The 19,688-nt window shown below is 49.4% G+C and overlaps 1 protein-coding gene across 1 annotated transcript in view; it reads left to right on the top strand.

The window, feature by feature from the left end:
- COL4A2 (collagen type IV alpha 2 chain) overlaps nucleotides 1-19,688 on the top strand; it is a 183,828-nt gene that overhangs the window by 149,130 nt on the left and 15,010 nt on the right. Inside the window, 14 exon segments of the mRNA XM_014454193.2 lie at nucleotides 1,086-1,158; nucleotides 1,249-1,355; nucleotides 1,915-2,116; nucleotides 2,484-2,543; nucleotides 3,882-3,938; nucleotides 4,263-4,370; nucleotides 8,096-8,317; nucleotides 10,712-10,873; nucleotides 12,539-12,709; nucleotides 13,533-13,676; nucleotides 14,680-14,802; nucleotides 15,140-15,321; nucleotides 17,129-17,192; nucleotides 17,375-17,449. Coding sequence (XP_014309679.1) covers nucleotides 1,086-1,158; nucleotides 1,249-1,355; nucleotides 1,915-2,116; nucleotides 2,484-2,543; nucleotides 3,882-3,938; nucleotides 4,263-4,370; nucleotides 8,096-8,317; nucleotides 10,712-10,873; nucleotides 12,539-12,709; nucleotides 13,533-13,676; nucleotides 14,680-14,802; nucleotides 15,140-15,321; nucleotides 17,129-17,192; nucleotides 17,375-17,449 — 1,750 coding nt within the window.

Here is a 19,688-nt window from a genome sequence, read left to right as displayed (position 1 = left end):
TCCCCAGGCCTTCACCACAGTCTTGTCTGTGTCCATGGATTATGGGTATATGCATATAAATTATTTTATTAATCTCTTTTCTTCCCCCCACCCCCTTTCCTCTGATATTTTTCAGTCTGTTCTATTTTTCCATGTCTCTGGACCCATTTTGTTCATTAGATTCCCCATATAAGTGAGACCATGCAACACCTGCTTATTAAGCAGCGTCTGTGTGTGAAACACTGTCTGGACCCAAAGATTTTCATCATTCTTTTCTGCAAAGATCTAAGTCAATAAACCAAATATCTGTGGAATTTTTTTAGGAGAAAGGAACTCATAATCACTGTAACATTCCACTTAATTAAACCAACACTAAAAGCTCCCATAACCTTGCAATTAAAAACTACCACATCGCACATATTGAAATGCGTCCTGCACCATTAAGCTGCTCATTGGAAAACTTCAACAAAATGTGAGTGACCCTGCAATAAGCTTGTCTTTAAAGTGTGTTTTCTTCCAACTTTAGCTTCCAGTACTCTTTATCCTCAATATGAATGATCACACATTTCCATCCTTTGTACAGGCTGATTATCTGCTCAGATTCTAAATAATTGTCATTAAGAGTGAGCCGCCTTATGTTTTAGGTCATTGCTGCTCAATAGTTCATGAGCATATGAATCCTGGGACTCAGTTGAAATACAGATTCTGGTTCCATTGCCCCAGGTGGGGCTTGAGGTTCTGCATTTCTTACAAGCTCCCAGGAGAGGCCCCAGCTGCTGACCCATGGACCAAACTTTGAGTAGCAAGGTCCCGATTTCCACTGCCCAGCCACGTGGCTGCTTAATTAATTTGTAATTATTTAAAATTAAAATTCAGTTTTCAGTCCCATGGGCTACTTCCAAGTGTTCACTGTCCCTTTGTGATTGGAGACCACTGTACTGGACAGCCCGGGAGAGAACGCCTCGGACACGGCAGAGAGTTCCTTTGGACAGCCCTGGGCTGGATGGCAGGTCATGGCCCTCCGTTGTAGAAACCGGAAATCGTCATCTTCACAGACGCGCATAAACAGTATGAAGGAGGAAGAAACGTTGTGTTTGTTTCCACAGGGAATCCCTGGTGACATTGGACCTCCTGGACCCAAAGGAATAAAGGGAGATTCTAGAACAATTACCACCAAAGGTCAGTCCTCTGTGGCCAAGCAGTTCTTGCCCTGTTGCTTCCTCTGTGGCAGCATCGGGTGAGTCAAGTCACAATGCTCATTCTTCCCAGGTGAGAAGGGACAGCCAGGTGTCCCAGGTGTGCCTGGTCTGAAAGGTGAGGACGGCACCCAGGGGCGTGATGGGCTCGATGGATTCCCTGGCCTTCCAGGCCCTCCCGTGAGTAGCCCCAAGTGTGGGACTGGCTCAGCCCCCATCCTCATCAGCCATGTTCTTAAACACCTCAGAAGTGAATGGTGCTGGTACTCCCCTAAGTCCACCCCGTGCAGCCCATTCCATTTTAACGAGCAGAAATTATATGTTTTAAGACACAGTGAGTCAGGTGGGAAGCCAAGCCCAGAGTGAGCATTTAAAAGCCAAAAAGAACCTGGCCAGCATCAGTAGTTAGAGCGTCGGCCCGTGGACCGAAGGGTCACGGGTTCAATTCCAGTCAAAGGCACATACCTGGGTTGCAGGTTATCCACCCTGGTTGGGGCACGTTGGGGAGGCTCCAGTCAATGTGTTTCTCTCACGTTGAGGTCTCTCTCGCCCTCTCTCTCTCTCTCCCTCCCTCCCTCCCTCCCTCTCTCCCTCTCTCCCTCTCTCCCTCTCCCCCCCCCCTCACCCTCCCATGCTTTCTAAAAAAGTTTGTAGCTTGGCTCTCAGGGGAATGGGGAAAGGGAATATGGTCTCTTTGAGGTGTACATATCTCTTAAAAATAAACTGAATATCCTCACAGGGTGATGGCATCAAAGGCCCCCCAGGGGACGCAGGCTACCCAGGAGCCCCCGGAACCAAGGGCATTCCAGGAGAAAGGGGTCCTCCGGGACTGGGCCTGCCAGGCCCCAAAGGCGTGCGTGGCTTCCCCGGAGATACCGGATTACCTGGACAACCAGGCCTCCCCGGACCTCCCGGCCCCCCAGGCCTCCCAGGACAAATAGGTATAAGGATCCTTTCTGTCATCTTTCAAAGTTACTCGACGCTGTTTAGTGCTTCAACATGTATCCGCTGTTCTTTTTGGCAATGTGTAAGTTCCCCAGTGGGTCAGGTGAGAGTGCTGTATTGCATCATCAGTTCTCAGCACACACAAATGATACCCAACCACAGGTTTCTCAGACCCACCAACAGCCTCCTCTCCTCAGTTGGAATGCAGGGCCTCTGCCTCCAGAGCTGAAGTCATGGGCCTTGGCAATCCCTGCCCATCCCAGCCTTCCCTCCACCACCACCACCAACACACATTCAGAGATAAGTTAGTCACTTTCAGTTGTTCCCAGTTTGCCTGACTCTGTCCTCGTGTCTTGCTCCCAGACTGTGATACAGGTGTGAAAAGGCCCATCGGAGGTGACGGACAGGAAGTCATCCAGCCAGGTACTGTCATGAAGATCGGGCGGCTTTAGAACTCTTTAAAACTTTTGGTTTATAAGACATGTGACTGGTCAACAACTGCTGTGAGCTCCTGCCATGAGCATGGAGCTGGCACCCACCCAGTTCCGCTTAGAATCAGAGAAAAGGCAAGTATAATGGGACATAGTGTTGCCAAGTCTCCCCACCAATATCAAGCATCAATTTGCAACATTGGTAAGAACTCAACAGATAGTTTTACACCTAAAATATATGCATATATTCAGCTCTCCGGAGAGGCTATGGAGACGACCCCGAGCCACAGCTCGGTGGTGGGAGAGAAGAGAGGGAGAATCCAGAGATTGACCTGGCCTGGGAGAGGCAAAGCCTCCATTAAGATCAGGGTTGGAGAAGTAGCATCAGGATCTGTGGGTCCCCTGCATGAGGATGAGGTTGGGGTTGAGGTATGGGAATGGACCCAGTGCTCAGCGCAAGGGTGCGGAGCAGGAACGGCAAACCCCAGAGCTCCCGGACAACTGGCCAGTGATGCAAATGGGGGAAGGCCCTGGGTGTGAGGCTCTGCAGGCTGGAGGCCAGGCCCTCCGGAGACAGTGGGTTCCTTTCTTTTTATGACCTGGACTGGCCAGGTTGTACCTCTGGGTCCCTGGTCAGGCAGAGGAAGCCAAAGCCTCTGTCAAGATAGGGGCCCGGCCCAATCCCAGGCACACAGATGAAGGACATCTCGCAGAATTGCTGGACTGCAGGGGGCTCTCTGACAGAGGCCACACAGCAAAATACCCCGCCTGGCGTCACAGCCCGGCCTGGTGTCACGGCCCCTCCTGGTGTCCCAGCCCGGCCACACCACCCAGAAGCGGCTGCCACTCAGGTTTCGTTTCGTGTGGCTCCAAGCAGTTATTGCTGTGGCCGATTCTGAAGGTATTCAGTCACAAAGGAGAAAGCAAAGAATTCCTTTTGAAATCTCCAACGGTCTTCATCCACTGGTGGGCATTTCCAGACAAAAAAGGCGTTCACGTGGACTCACGGGGGAGGAGCTAGATTAGCTCAGCCGTGCTGAGGTGCTGTCCTAAATGAGGGGTGGATGGCTGCCAGCTCGGTGCCAGCTGTTATTTGACTGGACTTACCTTATTTGCATTTTTATATTAATACTCGAATATTCATTTCATTACACGATAAAATTAAACTTTTATTTACATTAGATCGAGATTAATTAACTCATTGACTTTCTCTGATCATAACATGGTAGCCAGTTTTCATGGCTGATGTTCTTGACCATGCCACTGTCCCAAGGCTGTGAGACTCGCATTAAAGATTGCGTCGGCTCATCTTTTTTCTCTTCCTTCCCAGGCTGTGTCGGAGGACCCAAGGGATTGCCAGGCCAGCCGGGACCCCCAGGACCCCCAGGTAACGTGCTCCGGGAAACGAGAGGTCACTTCCAGCCTTCCCATTCACATCGTCATTTTTCTTTCCCCTTTTTGTACACCTTTCCTCGGCCCCCTACATTCCTCTCCGCCCTGGGATGTCGCCGTGTTCTGCCATCTTGGCACTCACCACCGACAGGTCGCTTCTAAAGGAGGCAGACTTCTACTCGTCAGGACAGAAATGTGTGTGGTGATTGACACCTAGTCGAACCCTAGTCTAAAGGAGAAGATCCCTGCTGCTCAGGACTCAGCCTCGGCTATGGCAGAGTGGCTCTGATATGTGTTGCGATTTCTTTGGGTTGTTTAGGTATCAAAGGCCTCAGAGGGTTACCAGGATTCTCAGGAGAAGATGGACCCCAAGGACTCAAGGGTCCCCCAGGAGATCCAGGTCGCGAAGGGTTCCCAGGACCCCCAGGTAGGTCAGGGTGGGACCCGCTCTCCGATCTTCGGTGAGGACATGACTGTGAGCGTATGATCAGGTGCCCAGCTCTGTTGTCTTGCAACATTTAGAAATTGGGTCAACAAATGCTCGATGATGACTTGTTTTTGTCCATTGGGGATTAAAATTCTTGAATATTTTTTATCACTAATGTTCTGGGGTTTTGCAGAATATAATACAGATATTGCAGGAAGAAAGGACAGATGTGCATAAAGATGTCCTCTGGTCGATAGGAAACATTCTAAGGGCAGCATAGTGTCATCCTCTTCCGATGATCATGAAAGGCTCAAGCAGCTTTTGCGTCTTAGATTCCCAATCGGCTGGTCACTCACCATGAAGAACATGCATGCGTTTGCTTTTCATGACATCACCTGCTCACTCTTCAGTGTGCAGCTTGTCTGGGGAAACAGTTTGAACCATTCCATCTATGTTTGACACAGCAAATAATTATTTAAGTCACTTAGTGGCTAAAAGAGCTTAAGCCACTTACCTGTGTATGGAGGGAAATGAATGTGTTTCTGGTAATGAACTATGGTGAGAAGTAGGGGGTACCTGCTTGGGGGTCAGCTTGATCTATAATATAATGCAGTGTCCCCAAACCCAGTTGTCCCTTTGTGGTTATGGCTGGGACAGTATGAGTATGACTGTGTTACTTGGTATGCAGAGAGCTATGCATTTTAGAATTGTATTATTTAAATAAAACGGTAGAAGCCACTAAGGCCACCCAAGTCCAAACATCCTCCCTCGGGCTTCTGGTCAGGTGTTCAAGCCTCTACAAGAATTGAGAATCGCTCATGTCACCCAGCACCCAGAAAACATTGAAACTCTCTTTTTGCTAGAAAGTTCTTCCTCAGTTTAAATGAAATCTGCCTCCCAGTAGGTTCCTCGTGGGTTATTCCTTGAGCCGGTGGTTCCACCGTGTAACCACCCTGCACACACATTGGGAGAGAGCAGTCATATCGCTTCACAGCCATCTCAAGAACAGACAGAACTGACCCCAGGAACGCAGACGTTCTTTTTATAACATAATTTCCATGCCCTCAGAATTCAGAACATGACAGCCCGCCGCATGTCGGCACTCATTCCAGACCGGCTCCAAAAACTGGAAAAGGTTCCGCATGTCTGGACTATCACACCCAGCAGTGGGTCTGTGTGTCCTTAGGGTCAGGTCCTTAGTAAATATTTTCAGCAAAGATTAAGTGAATTTTGCCTCGGTCCCTGATACAAGTGGTTTAATCCCAAATGTAGAACTTTGCCTTGTTCCCTGATAGATTTTCTTCCTGGGTTCAGGGTTCCAGCCTTAAAAATTGTTGCAAACTGTTATCCTGTTGCCTTTCATATTATGCATCACAGCTGTGTTTTGCAAAATTGGGAGGCACACTGCCTTGTCTTTTGTCGAGGCCTTGGTGCAAAGCCTGCCTTGGAGAGAAACAAAGTTTTTCTGCCATCACACCAGAGGATCAGACTGTGTCCTTCTGTTGCCCTGCTGGGAGCACCCACATGTTTAGGAGTTACAGCATTGCCCCTCCATTGATATCAATTGATACCACATTGATACCACATATACAAAAGTTAAGTGGGACTATTTTTGAAAGAAGGAAAATAATTCATGAAGACCTTCTTGCCTTGAATATAATGGGTACCTAGTAGTCATAATTGATGTGTCCAGACGAGTGGGCATGAACCACATAGCATTCTCCTGGCGTGAAGAATGAGAGAGATGTGCCCGTTATCAGGGACGCTGACAGCATGCGGAGAAAGCCTGTTCTATATCGGAATGTAAGCCCTTATGTGAATAGGGACGTTGGGTAGAGCAGAGGGAAGGGGTAAAGGAGGAACTAATCTGTTCAGTTTTTAAAAGGCATGTCGCTCTTTCTGGTGATGGGATATACTATGCTCCTATCACCACGTGAAGAAGAAAGTAAAATACCCAACCTCAAAGACTGCAAAACACAAAGAGTCTATTTCAGAGATAAGAGCCACATATGCACTCACACCCACAAGTTCAAGTACACGGTTCCCATGTATAGTTTTGTTGTTGTTGTTTTTAAATTCTTTATTGTTTAAAGTATTACATGTGTCTCCTTTTTCCCCCATTGACCTCTCCCCAGCCACCCCACCCCCCAGCACATGCCCTCATCCACCTACTGTCTGTGTCCATGAGTTACACTTTTATGCATGCATACAAGTCCTTTGGTTGCTCTCTTACCGCCCCACCCCCACCCACTCCCCTGCCTTCCCTCTGAGGTTGGACGGTCTGTTCAATGCTTCTATGTCTATTTTCGTTCATCAGTTTATGTTGTTCATTATATTCCACAAATGGGTGAGACCATGTGAAAGCCATATCTCTTTTATGGGTAAATCACATCGTTAAAACTCTGAAATAGTGTCTAGCTCATTGGTTCTAGATCCTTTGTTCTGTCTCCCAAACACATCCACACTGTTCAATCCACCTCCCAGCTCCTAGGGCAAGCTTCACGCCCTAGGAAAGGCCCGGGCCCCATGCACACCGTCTTTCTGTCACGTATACCACACAGAGGGGGCAGCCAGTGCCTTCTTTCCCACACCCTGCCTACCAGAGCCGAGGCAGGCATGACCTCAGAAAGCTTTCCTTCTGAACAGACACATGACTGTTCCCTCAGTTCAACCTGAGGCCGCATCAGGGGTGAGGACCCTGACAGGGGAAGTAGTGGTGAGACCATTTGACCCAGTGGCATCAGGGACAGGCACATGACAGTCACTTCCTCCATCCAAATATGGGAGGTTGACAGTCACAATGACAAAGGACTATCGATTCCCCTTCAACGCGTTTCCAAATTGACTGATGACCAGGGAGAAAGTTACAGGGGCAGAGTTTGGGCTCTGAGGGGTCTTCCGTCAACACCACTCTGTCCCTCACTTGCACACACAATCCTGACGGTCCCACAAACACAGTGTTTTGGGATTATTTGCACAACGCGGATACCATGATTCATGATGATTTACGTCCAAGGAGGCATTAGTTCTGAAGGCCTCATCCACTGTAGCTACCCTGTAGGGGTGGGCCCAGCGGCAGGGGGAGGCAGGAGGGCCCGTGAGCACCGTGGGCTCCCAAGTGGGCGACAGGGCTTGGGCTCGAAGTGACGACCTGACTGCAATCCTCTGGGTCTCAGATCAGATCTTGTTTAGCTGAGGGCAGCTGATTTTTCCGTTGTTGTTCTTTTTTTTTTTTTTAATATATTTTATTGGTTTTTCACAGAGAGGAAGGGAGAGGGATAGAGAGTTAGAAACATCGATGAGAGAGAAACATCGATCAGCTGCCTCCTGCATACCCCCTACTGGGGATGTGCCCGAAACCCAGGTACATGCCCTTGACCAGAATCGAACCTGGAACCCTTCAGTCTGCAGGCCGATGCTCTATCCACTGAGCCAAACCAGTCAGGGCGTTCCTTTTTTAACAGATGTTCTATAAATGGAAATTGACTTAAAATATCGAGCTCCACTGACAACCGAAAGAACAAAATGCCTCCCCCTGATGTGTTTAACGCAACCACTTGGGGTCATTTAACCATTTATTGGTGGCCTGGCCTGTCCACTTCTGTGAGGGAGGCACCCCAGAAACTTGCGCTCAGACCAGCCTCGACCCAGCCCTTTCTGATTCCTCTCCTTGAACATCACAGTGCCGACCTGCGGTTACAGGGATGACCTCTGTTTCCTTTTAGGGTTCGTGGGGCCCCGAGGATCCAAAGGCCAGATGGGCCTCCCTGGCCCGGATGGACTCCCAGGTCCCAGCGGCCTACCTGGACCAGTCGGGCCCCCAGGGGACAAAGGCATTCCTGGCGAAGTCCTGGGAGCCCAGCCTGGACCCCGGGGAGATGCTGGGCTGCCCGGACACCCCGGACTGAAAGGCATTCCTGGAGACATGGGTCCACCCGGATTCAGGGGTAAGTCCCCACAGCAGGAGGGGAGCAGGGGCCTGACCCGGCTGCCTGTGGCTCGCAGGGGTGGCTCCGAAATCCCTCCTCGGGGATTTGGTAAGAGGTAACAGCACCATACAGCCGGAGTCTTGCTTTTTCTTTTCCCCACGGAGTTCCAGCGTTCCTCTAGAACAGTGGTTCTCAACCTTCTGGCCCTTTAAATACAGTTCCTCATGTTGTGACCCAACCATAAAATTATTTTCGTTGCTACTTCATAACTGTAATGTTGCTACTGTTATGAATCGTAATGTAAATATCTGATATGCAGGATGGTCTTAGGCAACCCCTGTGAAAGGGTCGTTCAACTGCCAAAAGGGTTGCAACCCACAGGTTGAGAACCGCTGCTCTAGCATGTGTTTAGGACAAGAATCCTCATCCTGGGTTCACCTTCTCTAGAAGGAGCCACAGGCAGATGGCCCCACGCCTGGCTGCTTGGCCGGGTTGGGCAGTTACGGAGGCACCCGACGCAGCCCACGTTTCTGAGCAGAACTTCGGAATAACGTCATCACACACATTCACGGGTCAGATTTTGTTTAGCTGAGGGCAGCTGATTTTTCCGTTGTTCCTTTTTTAACAGATGTTCTATAAATGGAAATTGACTTAAAATATTCAGCTCCACAGACAACCGAAAGAACAGAATGCCTCACCCTGATGTGTTTAAGGCAACCACTTAAGTAGCAGAGGTCATTTAGCCAGTTATTCATGGCCTGGCCTGTCCACTTCTGTGGGGAAAGCACCCCAGAAACGTGCGCTCAGACCAGCTTCGACCCTGTTGGCCGCGGCTCCCATGACCTCACTTGCTCAGCGCTCTCAGTTCATGCAGCGTAGAGCGCTGGTGGTGAAATCCCCTGTCTGTCTGGAGTATTGTGCCAGGAGCCAGGCCTCCCAGTAAAACCTCACCACGGGCAGCACTGCTTGCCTCCTCTCCCGAGACCTCCAGCAGCCACCAGCAATCACACTTTCCCGAGCTGTGAACTCTAAAGCTAGAACCCAAAATAAGTGTCCTCATTTCCCACAGCAAAACTGGAGTGTGTGAGAATGTATGCAGCCTGCTTACTGCACCCCTTTCTCCCCGATGCAGTTTAAGAAATCAGACAGCTGGGACGTGGGCTTGAGAGTCTGGGCTGGTCCAAGACTAACGTGACCCCTTTCGTTAATGATCCCCCTCCTCCCTCCCTCCCGACCCCCCGCTCCCCCACTGTCTGCCTCCTCTCCCCAGGTCAGCCCTGCACACTTGGTAGGATGGTCAGGGGCAAATGAGCACGAGACCCTGAGAGTCATTGGAGAAACATTATGCAAATGGCAGTCCTCAGCCCTTCTACTGGTATCAACTGGATGAATGTAACAGACTAAGTTCCAAGAAGAAAGGACAAAATGCCTAAATATGAGGAGGTCCTGGCTGTTAGTGTTTAAAAAACAAAAAAATAGAAGAAAATATATGCTCATAGTTATCTGACTTCTGGCTAGGACAGGATATTCTAGACATAAAATCAAGGAAAAGAAAACACACCCACAAATATGTATGAAATCTGCACACAAATCTTAACATTCTACATGTCAAAACAAAATGAACATTTGAGCAGTAGGGTAAACTTTAAAACAGATATGAAGGAAAATAAGTTAACGTACATGAGGGATACTAAGATCTATAAGAAAAATGCCAAAATCCCCCAAGGAAAATATCAGCAAAGAACAAAAATTTCACCAAATAGCAAAAGCTAGGAGAAAGAACTGTAACTCATAATCAAAAACATGCAGACACCCCCACTTTTTCCTCGGGTTTCTGTCTGTGTTTTAATGTCAGCCCTCATTCCAGAAAGCAGTGGGAGGAAAACGCTTTGGGCAGGCGTGCTGAGAGCTGTGTGATGGTGTGGAGAGAAAACCATCAAGTTCACGTTTGCTTTGACACACTAAGTTGATTTCTAGGACTCGTTCCTAAAGAAATAACTGACAACATGGGCACAGATGTGTGTATGTGCTGGGATATTATTCATGTAGCCATTTAACATGCTTGTAAAGAGTATTTTTAAGGTGTCAAAATGCTCAAAATAAAATGCCAAGTGAAAAAAAGCTAAATTCAAATGTTACTTATAGTGTGATGTCAGTTTCGTAAAACATCTATTTCTGGGTATATGTATGTGAATAGAAAAAAGGCCAGAAGGAAATATACCAAGATGTTAGTAAGTATCTCCAGGTGATGGCGTGAGTTCCTTTGACCTTAACTTTTGTACTTCTTTGTATTTCCCAGAGTTCCTACAATCCAGAAAAAAATTAAGTCCTGTTTTTAGAGAACAATTCTAAGGATGTAGATGGACAATACCTATGGGATTGGCCTCACGACTCTTGTCTCGATTGTTGCAGGAAGCCAAGGGATGCCAGGAATGCTGGGCCCAAAGGGTCAGCTAGGCTTCCCAGGGCCTCTAGGAAAACCAGGCCTGCCCGGGCCACCAGGACAGCATGGCTACCCTGGGTCTCCTGGCCAGGAGGGGCCCTTGGGGCTGCCAGGCTCCATCGGCCATGAAGGTAAGAATCCCACCCTCCCATCAAGGGGTCGGAGCCTCACTTGCACTGACGCCTGAACAAACCCCCACTCCACCCCTGGGGAGTTCTTCAACTGCTCCAAGGACCCCCACACCTCTCCAGGAGCTGCAAGGGTTCTGAAAGCACCTACACTGCATCACCTAAATGACAGAAAGGTATCCTCTCACAGTTCTGGAAGCTGGGGGTCCAACATTACGGTGTCGGCAGGGCTGATTCCTCTCGAGGCCTCTGCCCTTGGCTGATAGATGGTGCCTTCTCCCTGCGTCCCCAGAGAGGCTGGGAGGTGGCCTTGGTGGTGCCAACAGAAGTCAGGCTCATGTGTCGATCAGGCACCATCCAGGGTGACCCTAGTTCTCCTAGTTGCCGTAGTCAGGTGACAGCTTTGTCCAGGACCATAACTGGTCAACACTAGGGAACCAGGTGTAAGCCAGGCACTTCCCTTCACACAGGCCCATGGATCCCCGTGAGTAGCCTTGGCTGGTCCAAAACTAACTGTGTCCAAAAACTGAGGCTCCACTCAGGTGGGGCAGATGCTCCGGGCACCGAGCTACCCCCTGGTTTTACGGTACCAGAAACCCTGGGCAGGTCTCGGGCTTTCTGCATCAGCGTTCACAGGCCTCAGCAGTTCTCAAACATGGAACACCAGCTAAATACAGAGCGTTGCGTGGCTTGTAAAAATCCATATGAGTGCCCTACCCTAAAGGAGTCTACAGTTTAATGGGGAGAGAATTATACACATAAAAGGCTTGCGTTTGGCCAGAGCCAGCCAATGGGGTGACCAGACCCTGAGGCACCCGGTTTCTCAGGGGCAGGGGAGCTAGGCAGGCTGGACCCATCCTGGGAGAAGGAGAGGAGATGAGCCAGGCATGGAAGATGGGCAGGCAGAGGTGGGAATGCCCAAGGAAAGCTTTGGCGCTGCGATCCCCTAAACTGGCTGGAGAGAGCTTAATCTGAGGAGGAGACTGGTGGTCTGGAGAGGGAGATCCGGCCCCAGTGTAGAAGACCTTGAATGCCAAGCTAAGGAGTCAGATCCCCTAGGCAAGAGAGCTGCTGGGGTTTTAACAGAAGCTGCGTTCAGAAAGCTGGCAGCTGTGTGGCAGGAGATGGAGAGGCTGAGCTGGGCAGCAGTGGACACCCTAATGAGATAATGAGGTGGGAGCAGGGGAAAGGGGAGGGGAAGGCGGGAGCAGCCAAGTGGGCAGGGGCAAGTCCTCCCCTAGAACTTAATCCCCAGGTGAGCTGCCATGGCCAAGAGGGACAGGCAGCTGGGAGTAGCCTGTGGGACCACATCCTGACTTAGAGTTGGCAGAGCCCCCTGTACCCGCCTGGTATTTCACCGCTCTAGCTCCCCGCGCCTTTGGGTTCCAAAGGCAAGAGGCTCAAGTGGAGAAAGTCAGATTCGGGGAGAAGCCACATTCGCCTCCAGCTTTCAGAGAAAGACCTCTTTAGAAAGGCCAGCCCTGTGGGTTTTCTACAGACTCTGGCCACACCTTTAAAACTCACCTTTATAGTTATAGTTTCACGTTTTCCTTCCAAGAAGTGTTTCTTATCCAATAAGTTTTTGTAATTTAAGCATATCGTAAAAGGCATTCTCTCTGTATGTGGTGTATCCATCCGGGTTATTTTTCTCTCCCCTCTCTTGGACAGGTCTGCCTGGAGAAAGAGGGGAACCAGGCGATGCAGGTGTCCCTGGCCCTTTGGGCATGAAAGGTGTCCCCGGTGACAGAGGCGACCCTGGTCTGTTGGGTGAGACTGGTCCTCCAGGAAACCCTGGCTTTAAAGGAATGGCCGGAATGCCTGGTACCCCTGGGCCAAAAGGTAACTGTGCACCATGACGAGGAATTCCCTCACAGGGGGTTGGGCAGGTTACACGTGGACATGGGACAGCTCTGCCAGGGGAAGACATCCACGTGCCTACAGGCTGGAGCCTGGAGACTCCTGGCCCTGGAGGCCTCAGACACTGGGAAAACCGGCTGATGCTGCTTAGGTGGACGTGGCCGATGTGCCCAAAATGCTGATTTCTTAACTTACCAGAGAGCGACTGCCTGAGGCACAGGACTTATTCTCATCCGCAGAAATCTGTGGAGACTGAATTCAAACCCAGTGCCTGGCTGGCAAACAGAACCAAAACAAAGGGCCTGGCTTGGTCGCCAGCATCGGTTTATTTGCATGTAACTGAGAACAGCTTATCTAGAAGTGCAGCCCTCTGGCCATGGACTGTTGCCAGAGACACAGTGGTCTGACCTTCCCATGGTTCTCGGCCAGACCCCCATGCTGGGGGGGTGGGGGGGGGAGTGTGACACATGTTAATTCTAGTGCCCCTTCACACCTCTTCTCTGTGGGCCCTCAGACCTAGGACTCTGCGTACTTTTCCTCGTGTCTTTGTGCCTGACCACTGTTCATTTGCCTTCGCCTTCTCCCCAGTGGCCAGAGGGCAGATGGGCTGCTTCTGTACCCCTCAGTCTGAAGTAGGTCAGCAGGCAAGCCTCTTGGGAAATGGTATCCTGCAAATCCCTATTTTAGGTCAAGAATCTTAGCATATTCTCACATGAGTCACATGGGAATGTCACAGACGAGTGAGATTGAAATAGCCGTGCCTTTATCCATGCCTAACCCAGGGCTTTGCTTGTTTGCTCCGCAGGTCTTAGAGGTTCACCTGGGATGGATGGTTTCCAGGGCCTGCTTGGGGTGCAAGGAAGACCCGGGCTGCCGGGACACAAAGGAGAGCCTGGAAGGTTTGGCGTTCCGGGGCCAAAGGGCCCAACTGGGTTGCCGGGTGGCAAAGGTATGCCTACTTCTCTGAAGGTCTTTCCCACGGGGTTGACACTCATGTTTATGGGGGCATAACACTGCCCAGAACCAACCTTTTAGAAACCCCAAAAGCCAGGCACAAACTAATAAAAACTAGGGCTAGGGAATAGTTGGTGAATGGCTGTTAATGGGCACGGGATTGCTTTTAGGAGTGATGATGATAGTCTAAAGTTAGATGGTGGTGATGGTTGCACAACTGTGAGCACATTAAAAACCATTGAATTGTTCTCTTTAAATGAGTGGATTGCATGGTATGTAAATTATATCTCAATCAAGCTGTTTTTCAGAAATTGAATGTAACTCTTCAAAAAGTTAAAACGTTTACAAATTCTTAGAAACATAGAAATTACAGTCTAGGTAGGGTACTACATTTTCTCCCTGACCTGCTGCCCTCCATTCAGTGAACACAGATTCTGGGACATTCTCAGCCTGAACCTTGTGGCACAATTCTCTGACTTGTCCACAGCCTTCCAGACCCCCTGGCCAGTGTAGGAACCCCTCACAAGTTCCCTTGCAACACCCTACCTGCATAGTCCTGAGACCTCCCAGCTCTGGCTGACCTGCCGTGGGTTCTGAGGCCCAGCTGGTGCCCACAAAAAAGGATTGAGCTGGTGTCTCTCCTCGTGATCGTGTTTGATCGCTGTCTCACCAGAGTGTGAATACATAACCTTCCCTCATGTTCTGTGTTACCGTCACACTCATCCCTGCATTGCCTGGCAGCACTGTTAGGGGAGCAGGTCCCTCCGTCCCGATGTGCTCTGTGCCCACACCTCCATTGTAGAGAGGCGTGGGGGCAGGGAGAAGACAGGGGTGTGTCTGTCCGAGCCCTTCACCCCAGTGCACAGGCTCCAAGCCAGGGACGCATGCCACCCCTCCACTCGGAGCCTCTCGGCTCAGGTTCTGAAGGACAGCTCCGCCTTGGTGTTTATGCCTGGTCCAGAGGTCAAGTGAAATGATTGCATTCTCTTCCCTTCCAGGAAGCCGAGGGGAACAGGGTCCCCCAGGACCGCCTCCCCGCATCGATGAAGAAATTAAATACCTTAAAGGGGAAAAAGGGGATGTAGGACCTATGGGATTGAAGGGCTACCTGGGATTAAAAGGTGAGGTGGCATCCAAAGATCCAGTCTGGCCTCTGAGCTGTCAGGTCTGGGGTCCCATCCCTCTCTGCCCAAACCCCCTTTCCCCTGTGCCTGCCCCTGCCTCTCCAGTCTGAAGGGGCAGCAGCTTCTGCACCACCGACACCCCTGGGCCCACACCAGCCTTCACTGTGTTCCGGCCCTTCTGATACCCTGACATCTCCCCGCCTGGGCTCTCGGGTGGCTCTTCGAGGCCTGATTCACCTTGCCTCCAATTTTAAGACTTGCAGCACTTGGGACGGCAAAATTTAAAGCCTGGAAGGGGGAGCACCAGAGCGTCACACTCGGGGTCTTCCTGCAGGTGTTCCGGGAATGCCAGGGGTCCCTGGGATATCAGGCATCCCTGGGTTGCCTGGAAGGCCCGGCTACATCAAAGGAGTGAAAGGAGACATCGGAGTTCCCGGCCTGCCTGGTGTGCCAGGATTCCCTGGTGTGCCAGGCTCCCCTGGAATTACTGGGTTTCCAGGTTTCGTAGGAAGTAGGGTGAGTGCCTTTTACTCCACATCTTCTTGTCAACTCCTCTCCCCTTGCTTGTTGGCCAGAGTGCCGTGGGCAGCATTTACGGTGTATGAGTGGCCAAGGCACGGGTCCAGGGCTGTGTGGGCCCCTGCGTCAGTGTAAGGAAATGCCGTGCTCATTCGACACCGTGGCGGTTGGTGCCGCCCAGGCCCCGCTGCCCTTTCATGAGTTCCTATTGGATGAAGCACGGTGTCTGGATTTCTTCATGGGAACCTAGAGGACAAAATTGAATTTCTAGAGATTCGAGCTCTAAACTCGAGCATACATGTGACATCAGGACCGAAAACCCAGTGCTGAATCATAGGATCTTAGTCCAGTCTTGTGTGCAGCTAGTCAGGTCAGTTTCCACATTCCCAGCAGCTTTATCCATGGTGGTCAAGAACTGGGAAACATCAACAGGAAACAGAATAAATAAACATGGTACCTTCAGTCAGTGGACTAGTGCACAGGAGTAAAATGAGAATGATTGATAAGTGCAAAAACACAAATGTGTGAAGTCTCAGTTTTTATGTTGAACGAAATAAACCAGAAACATACGATACAATTCCATTTTTATGACAAGACTACTTGATAGAGGCAAATCAGAAGAGAGGCAGGATGGTTGAGTAGGAAAGGGCACCAAGGAACTTTCTAGAGTGCTGAATGTTCTCTATGTTTATCTGGGTATCATATGAGTAAGAATTCATTGAACATCTAAGATGAGTGTATGGCGCTGTATATTAGTCATGTTTTAATAAAGCAAGCTGCAAGAAAGAAAACTAGAGCGTTGTCTCAGCAAGGGTATAGCCTCTGGCACATCCTCCCTCTCCTCCCACAGAATGGGGCTTCATTAATAATTTAGAGGCGCAAATTAAGCCATGCTAAGAAAGGGCAGTTCTGAAGTCACAGGTTGATGCTAAAATAGAAACCAGAGGGAGTAAGGTAGACCAGAACACCCACCCTCCCTGTGAGGTGGAGGCACTTCAGGGAAGAAAACCATGTTTTCTTTGGAGTCACAGAGTAATTCAGACAGCATCCCAATCTCAGTATCAACAACAAACATTGCTTAGAAGAAATCTCACTCTCTCTCCATAGATGGATGTGCACAGCCATGTAATAGAGAGCAAGTTTGAGAATCAGGCAGCCCAAATCAGTATCCCAATTCTGCCCCTTAGTAGCTGAGTGACCTTGAGCATAATATTAACCTATCTGTGTCTCAGTTTCCTCACCTGTCAATAGCATCTGCTTCATAGGGTTGTTGTGAGGCTTCAAAAGCTCTTGATGCCCTAGCCAGGTGGCTTCAGTGGTTGGAGTATCATCCTGTGCACCAAGTTTGTGGGTTCGATTCCCAGTCAGGGTACATACCAAGGTTTCAGGCCAGTGATCCCCTGTTGGGCGTGTACAGGAGGCAGGCAACCAATGGATGTTTCTCTCTCTCTTTAAAAAATCAATAAAAACACATCCTCCAGTGAGGATTTAAAAAAAAAAATCAGGCTCCTAGGGTGAGGTTGCAATCAGCATGGTTATTCTCACCACCATCATGACCATGATCTGCACCAGTGATGTTACTAATTTCAATAAAGCTGTCAACCCTGTTTCATTTTACTACATTTAATAAGAAGGGGTAAGCAAACCACCTTCTTAAAAAACTTTAGGGGTTTTCTATAAAATGATGGCATCCCAAACTTTGGGTGTTGTTTTTGGCATACCAAATCGTTGGGTACACTAACCTTCAAAATTACAAACTTATTTCATGAACAGCCTTTTAAGATCATTTTATGCTTGACTCTAGGGTGACAAGGGTGCTCCAGGGACAACAGGTCTTTATGGCGAGAGTGGCCGCACGGGTGATTTTGGTGAGTGTCGCTTGGGTGGGGAAAGGGGGCATCCACACCCAGAGCACTCTGGGGAGCTGCGGTGATGTCAGATCTGCAGGTGCCATTAGTTATTGTGAAGCATTGTTCTTATTAAGGACGTAGCACGACAGAAGTTACCAAACTAACCTCCTGTTCCCAACCATCTTTTTTGCACCTAACAGGTGATGTTGGAGACACTATAAATTTACCAGGAAGCCCGGGCCTGAAGGGGGAACAGGGTGCCATTGGAACACCAGGTACCTAAGTCATTCTCCATCTCTTCCTCTCAGCAACAGCCCTGACCCTTTGTGCTGTCACATATGAGCTGGCTTGCCAAATCTATCACTATTTGGTAAGCATTATAGATCATGCTGGAGGGAATGGTTTGAGGTCTTCCAGCCCAGTGTGCAAGGGAGACTCTGAATTCTTCATTAAAGTAAAGCTGAAGACAAAGTCAAGGAACCTCTCTCTGGCTCTCACTGAAAGGGAAAGTAGCCAGAATCAACACTCATAAGTCAACATTTTATATGGTCCATAAAATGAGACTCATGAAGAAGCAGAGCCTGGCTCCCAGGGCACATTATAGGGCGTGAGCAGATGATAGGGTGACTGGAGCTTCTTGTAAACAGTGAAAGGTCAGTGGGAGTCGTGCCCATCTCTTGAGTAAGACAAGAAGGGGTAGCCCCTGGCCCTGTGTGCACTGGGGGGCCTCATGTGAGGTCACGCCTCTCTGAGCATTCCTGAAGTCCAAAGTCAGAATTCTTGCATATAATCAGACCCCAAGGGACTTTTGGTAGAATGATGTCTTCTTCTGGAAATTTTATCTTGGGGGACCTCACACTGCTTAAGCTGCCTGGAGCCCCAAGTCTTTCTAGGGATAATCCTGGTTGAGGGGGAGTCTGTTCATGTGATTGGCCAATGGGAGGATGCTGAGCTGGTTCTTTATCTAGAAACTAGAAAGAGCTGCAGATTTGAAAGAAGTATTCAGTCTAGCATGGGATCAGAGGACCACCAGTCGGGAATAGGCAGCCTCATCGATGAGCCTCTCTGGACTCACGTGGATCTATAATTTGGTCTCCCGATGGCTTTCTTTTCAGTCACAGGGTACCCTGGGCTGCTGAGCCTTCTGGCTCTTGCTTGGCTAAATCTCCTGTCCTAAATAATTATACTTTGGCAGTTTGGTTTATAACAGCAGAAATGCGAGACCACCTTTGCCACGTGTCACTAATGACCTCATGTGTACAACTGAAAATGTGTCAGAGAAGAGAAGTTGCTTTTCCCCAAGAATAATGGTTGTTACCCTTGAGTGTTTAAGTTTTAGTTAAACTGTGGGCCCAGGAAATAGAACCTCACACCCTGTCCATCGCCAGGGGCAGGGAGGCAGTGACCGTTGTATCAGCCATCCTTGGGGGTGTTCCATTCACCCTAAGACAAGTGAGGTGTGTGCCTAAGTGGGATCAGCTACAGAGCCTGCCCTATGTGACAGAGGGAGTGGGTGTGGAGTCCTGGGTCAGATCAGCTCCCACATGTGACAGGCACTGGAAAGCCTAGGACCAGACTTGGTCTCTCAGAGGATGAAGCAACAAGCTACATTAGACTTCCTCAGTTTGGGTGGAGATGATGGCCAAGGTGTATGAAAGAAGATGAACAGGGTACATAGGGGTTTGAGCAGATTTTCAAAATAGTAAAAGAATCAATAGAAAATAAGCAGAACTTCTTAGGTGGTTTTTCTTTAAGACCACCACAACAACAGTATTTTGTCTAAGCCATAGCCTCATAGATTTAAGAAGACACTGGACAAAAGTGATTGTGTGGAATTCACGTTGGTCTGAAGTTTTCAAAATCCCAGCGTACCAGAAATCACCACAGCATTTGACAGAACATTGTCACTAGCATGAAGGTAGCACTTCTTTATGTCTGTCCAAGACCACCTCCACATGACCTGAGGTGCTTGTTAAAATGCAGATTCTAGGCCTTCCCCCAGACCTGCCAAGTCACCTTTGGGAGAAATTCAAACATCTGCATGTTTAACAAATTCCCCAGGTTTCCATTGCACATCACGCATTAAAAGCCACTCTGATAAGGTCTCTGATTAGTTATCTATTGATGCTTAACAAGGTACCCAAAATGCAGTGGCTTGGGACATCAACAAGCAAGTATTATCCCATACATTTTCTGAGAGTCAGGAATTCGGGAACAAGATGGTTCTGACCCACAGTCTCCCATGAGATTCCAGTCTGACATCGGCAGGGCTACGTCATCCGAAGGCTGGATTGGGGCTGGAGAATCCTCCTCCAAGATGGTGCTCTCACACGGCTCTTGGTGGGAGGCCTCCGTTCCTCAATACGAGGGCCTCAGAGCTGCTTGAGTGTCCTCACAACATGGCAGCTGGCTTCCTCCCCAGCAAGCAAAGTGACAAAGTGAAAGCAAGGAAGAATATTATGTCCTAAGCTTGAAGTGACACACTGTGATGTCCACAGTATCCCGGTAGTGACA

Source organism: Myotis lucifugus, unplaced genomic scaffold (assembly GCF_000147115.1).
Source record: "Myotis lucifugus unplaced genomic scaffold, Myoluc2.0 scaffold_33, whole genome shotgun sequence".
In the NCBI taxonomy this organism is placed as follows: Eukaryota; Metazoa; Chordata; class Mammalia; order Chiroptera; family Vespertilionidae; genus Myotis; species Myotis lucifugus.
The sequence above is the reverse complement of the archived record's forward strand: the minus strand, read 5'-3'. Positions and strand labels throughout refer to the sequence as shown.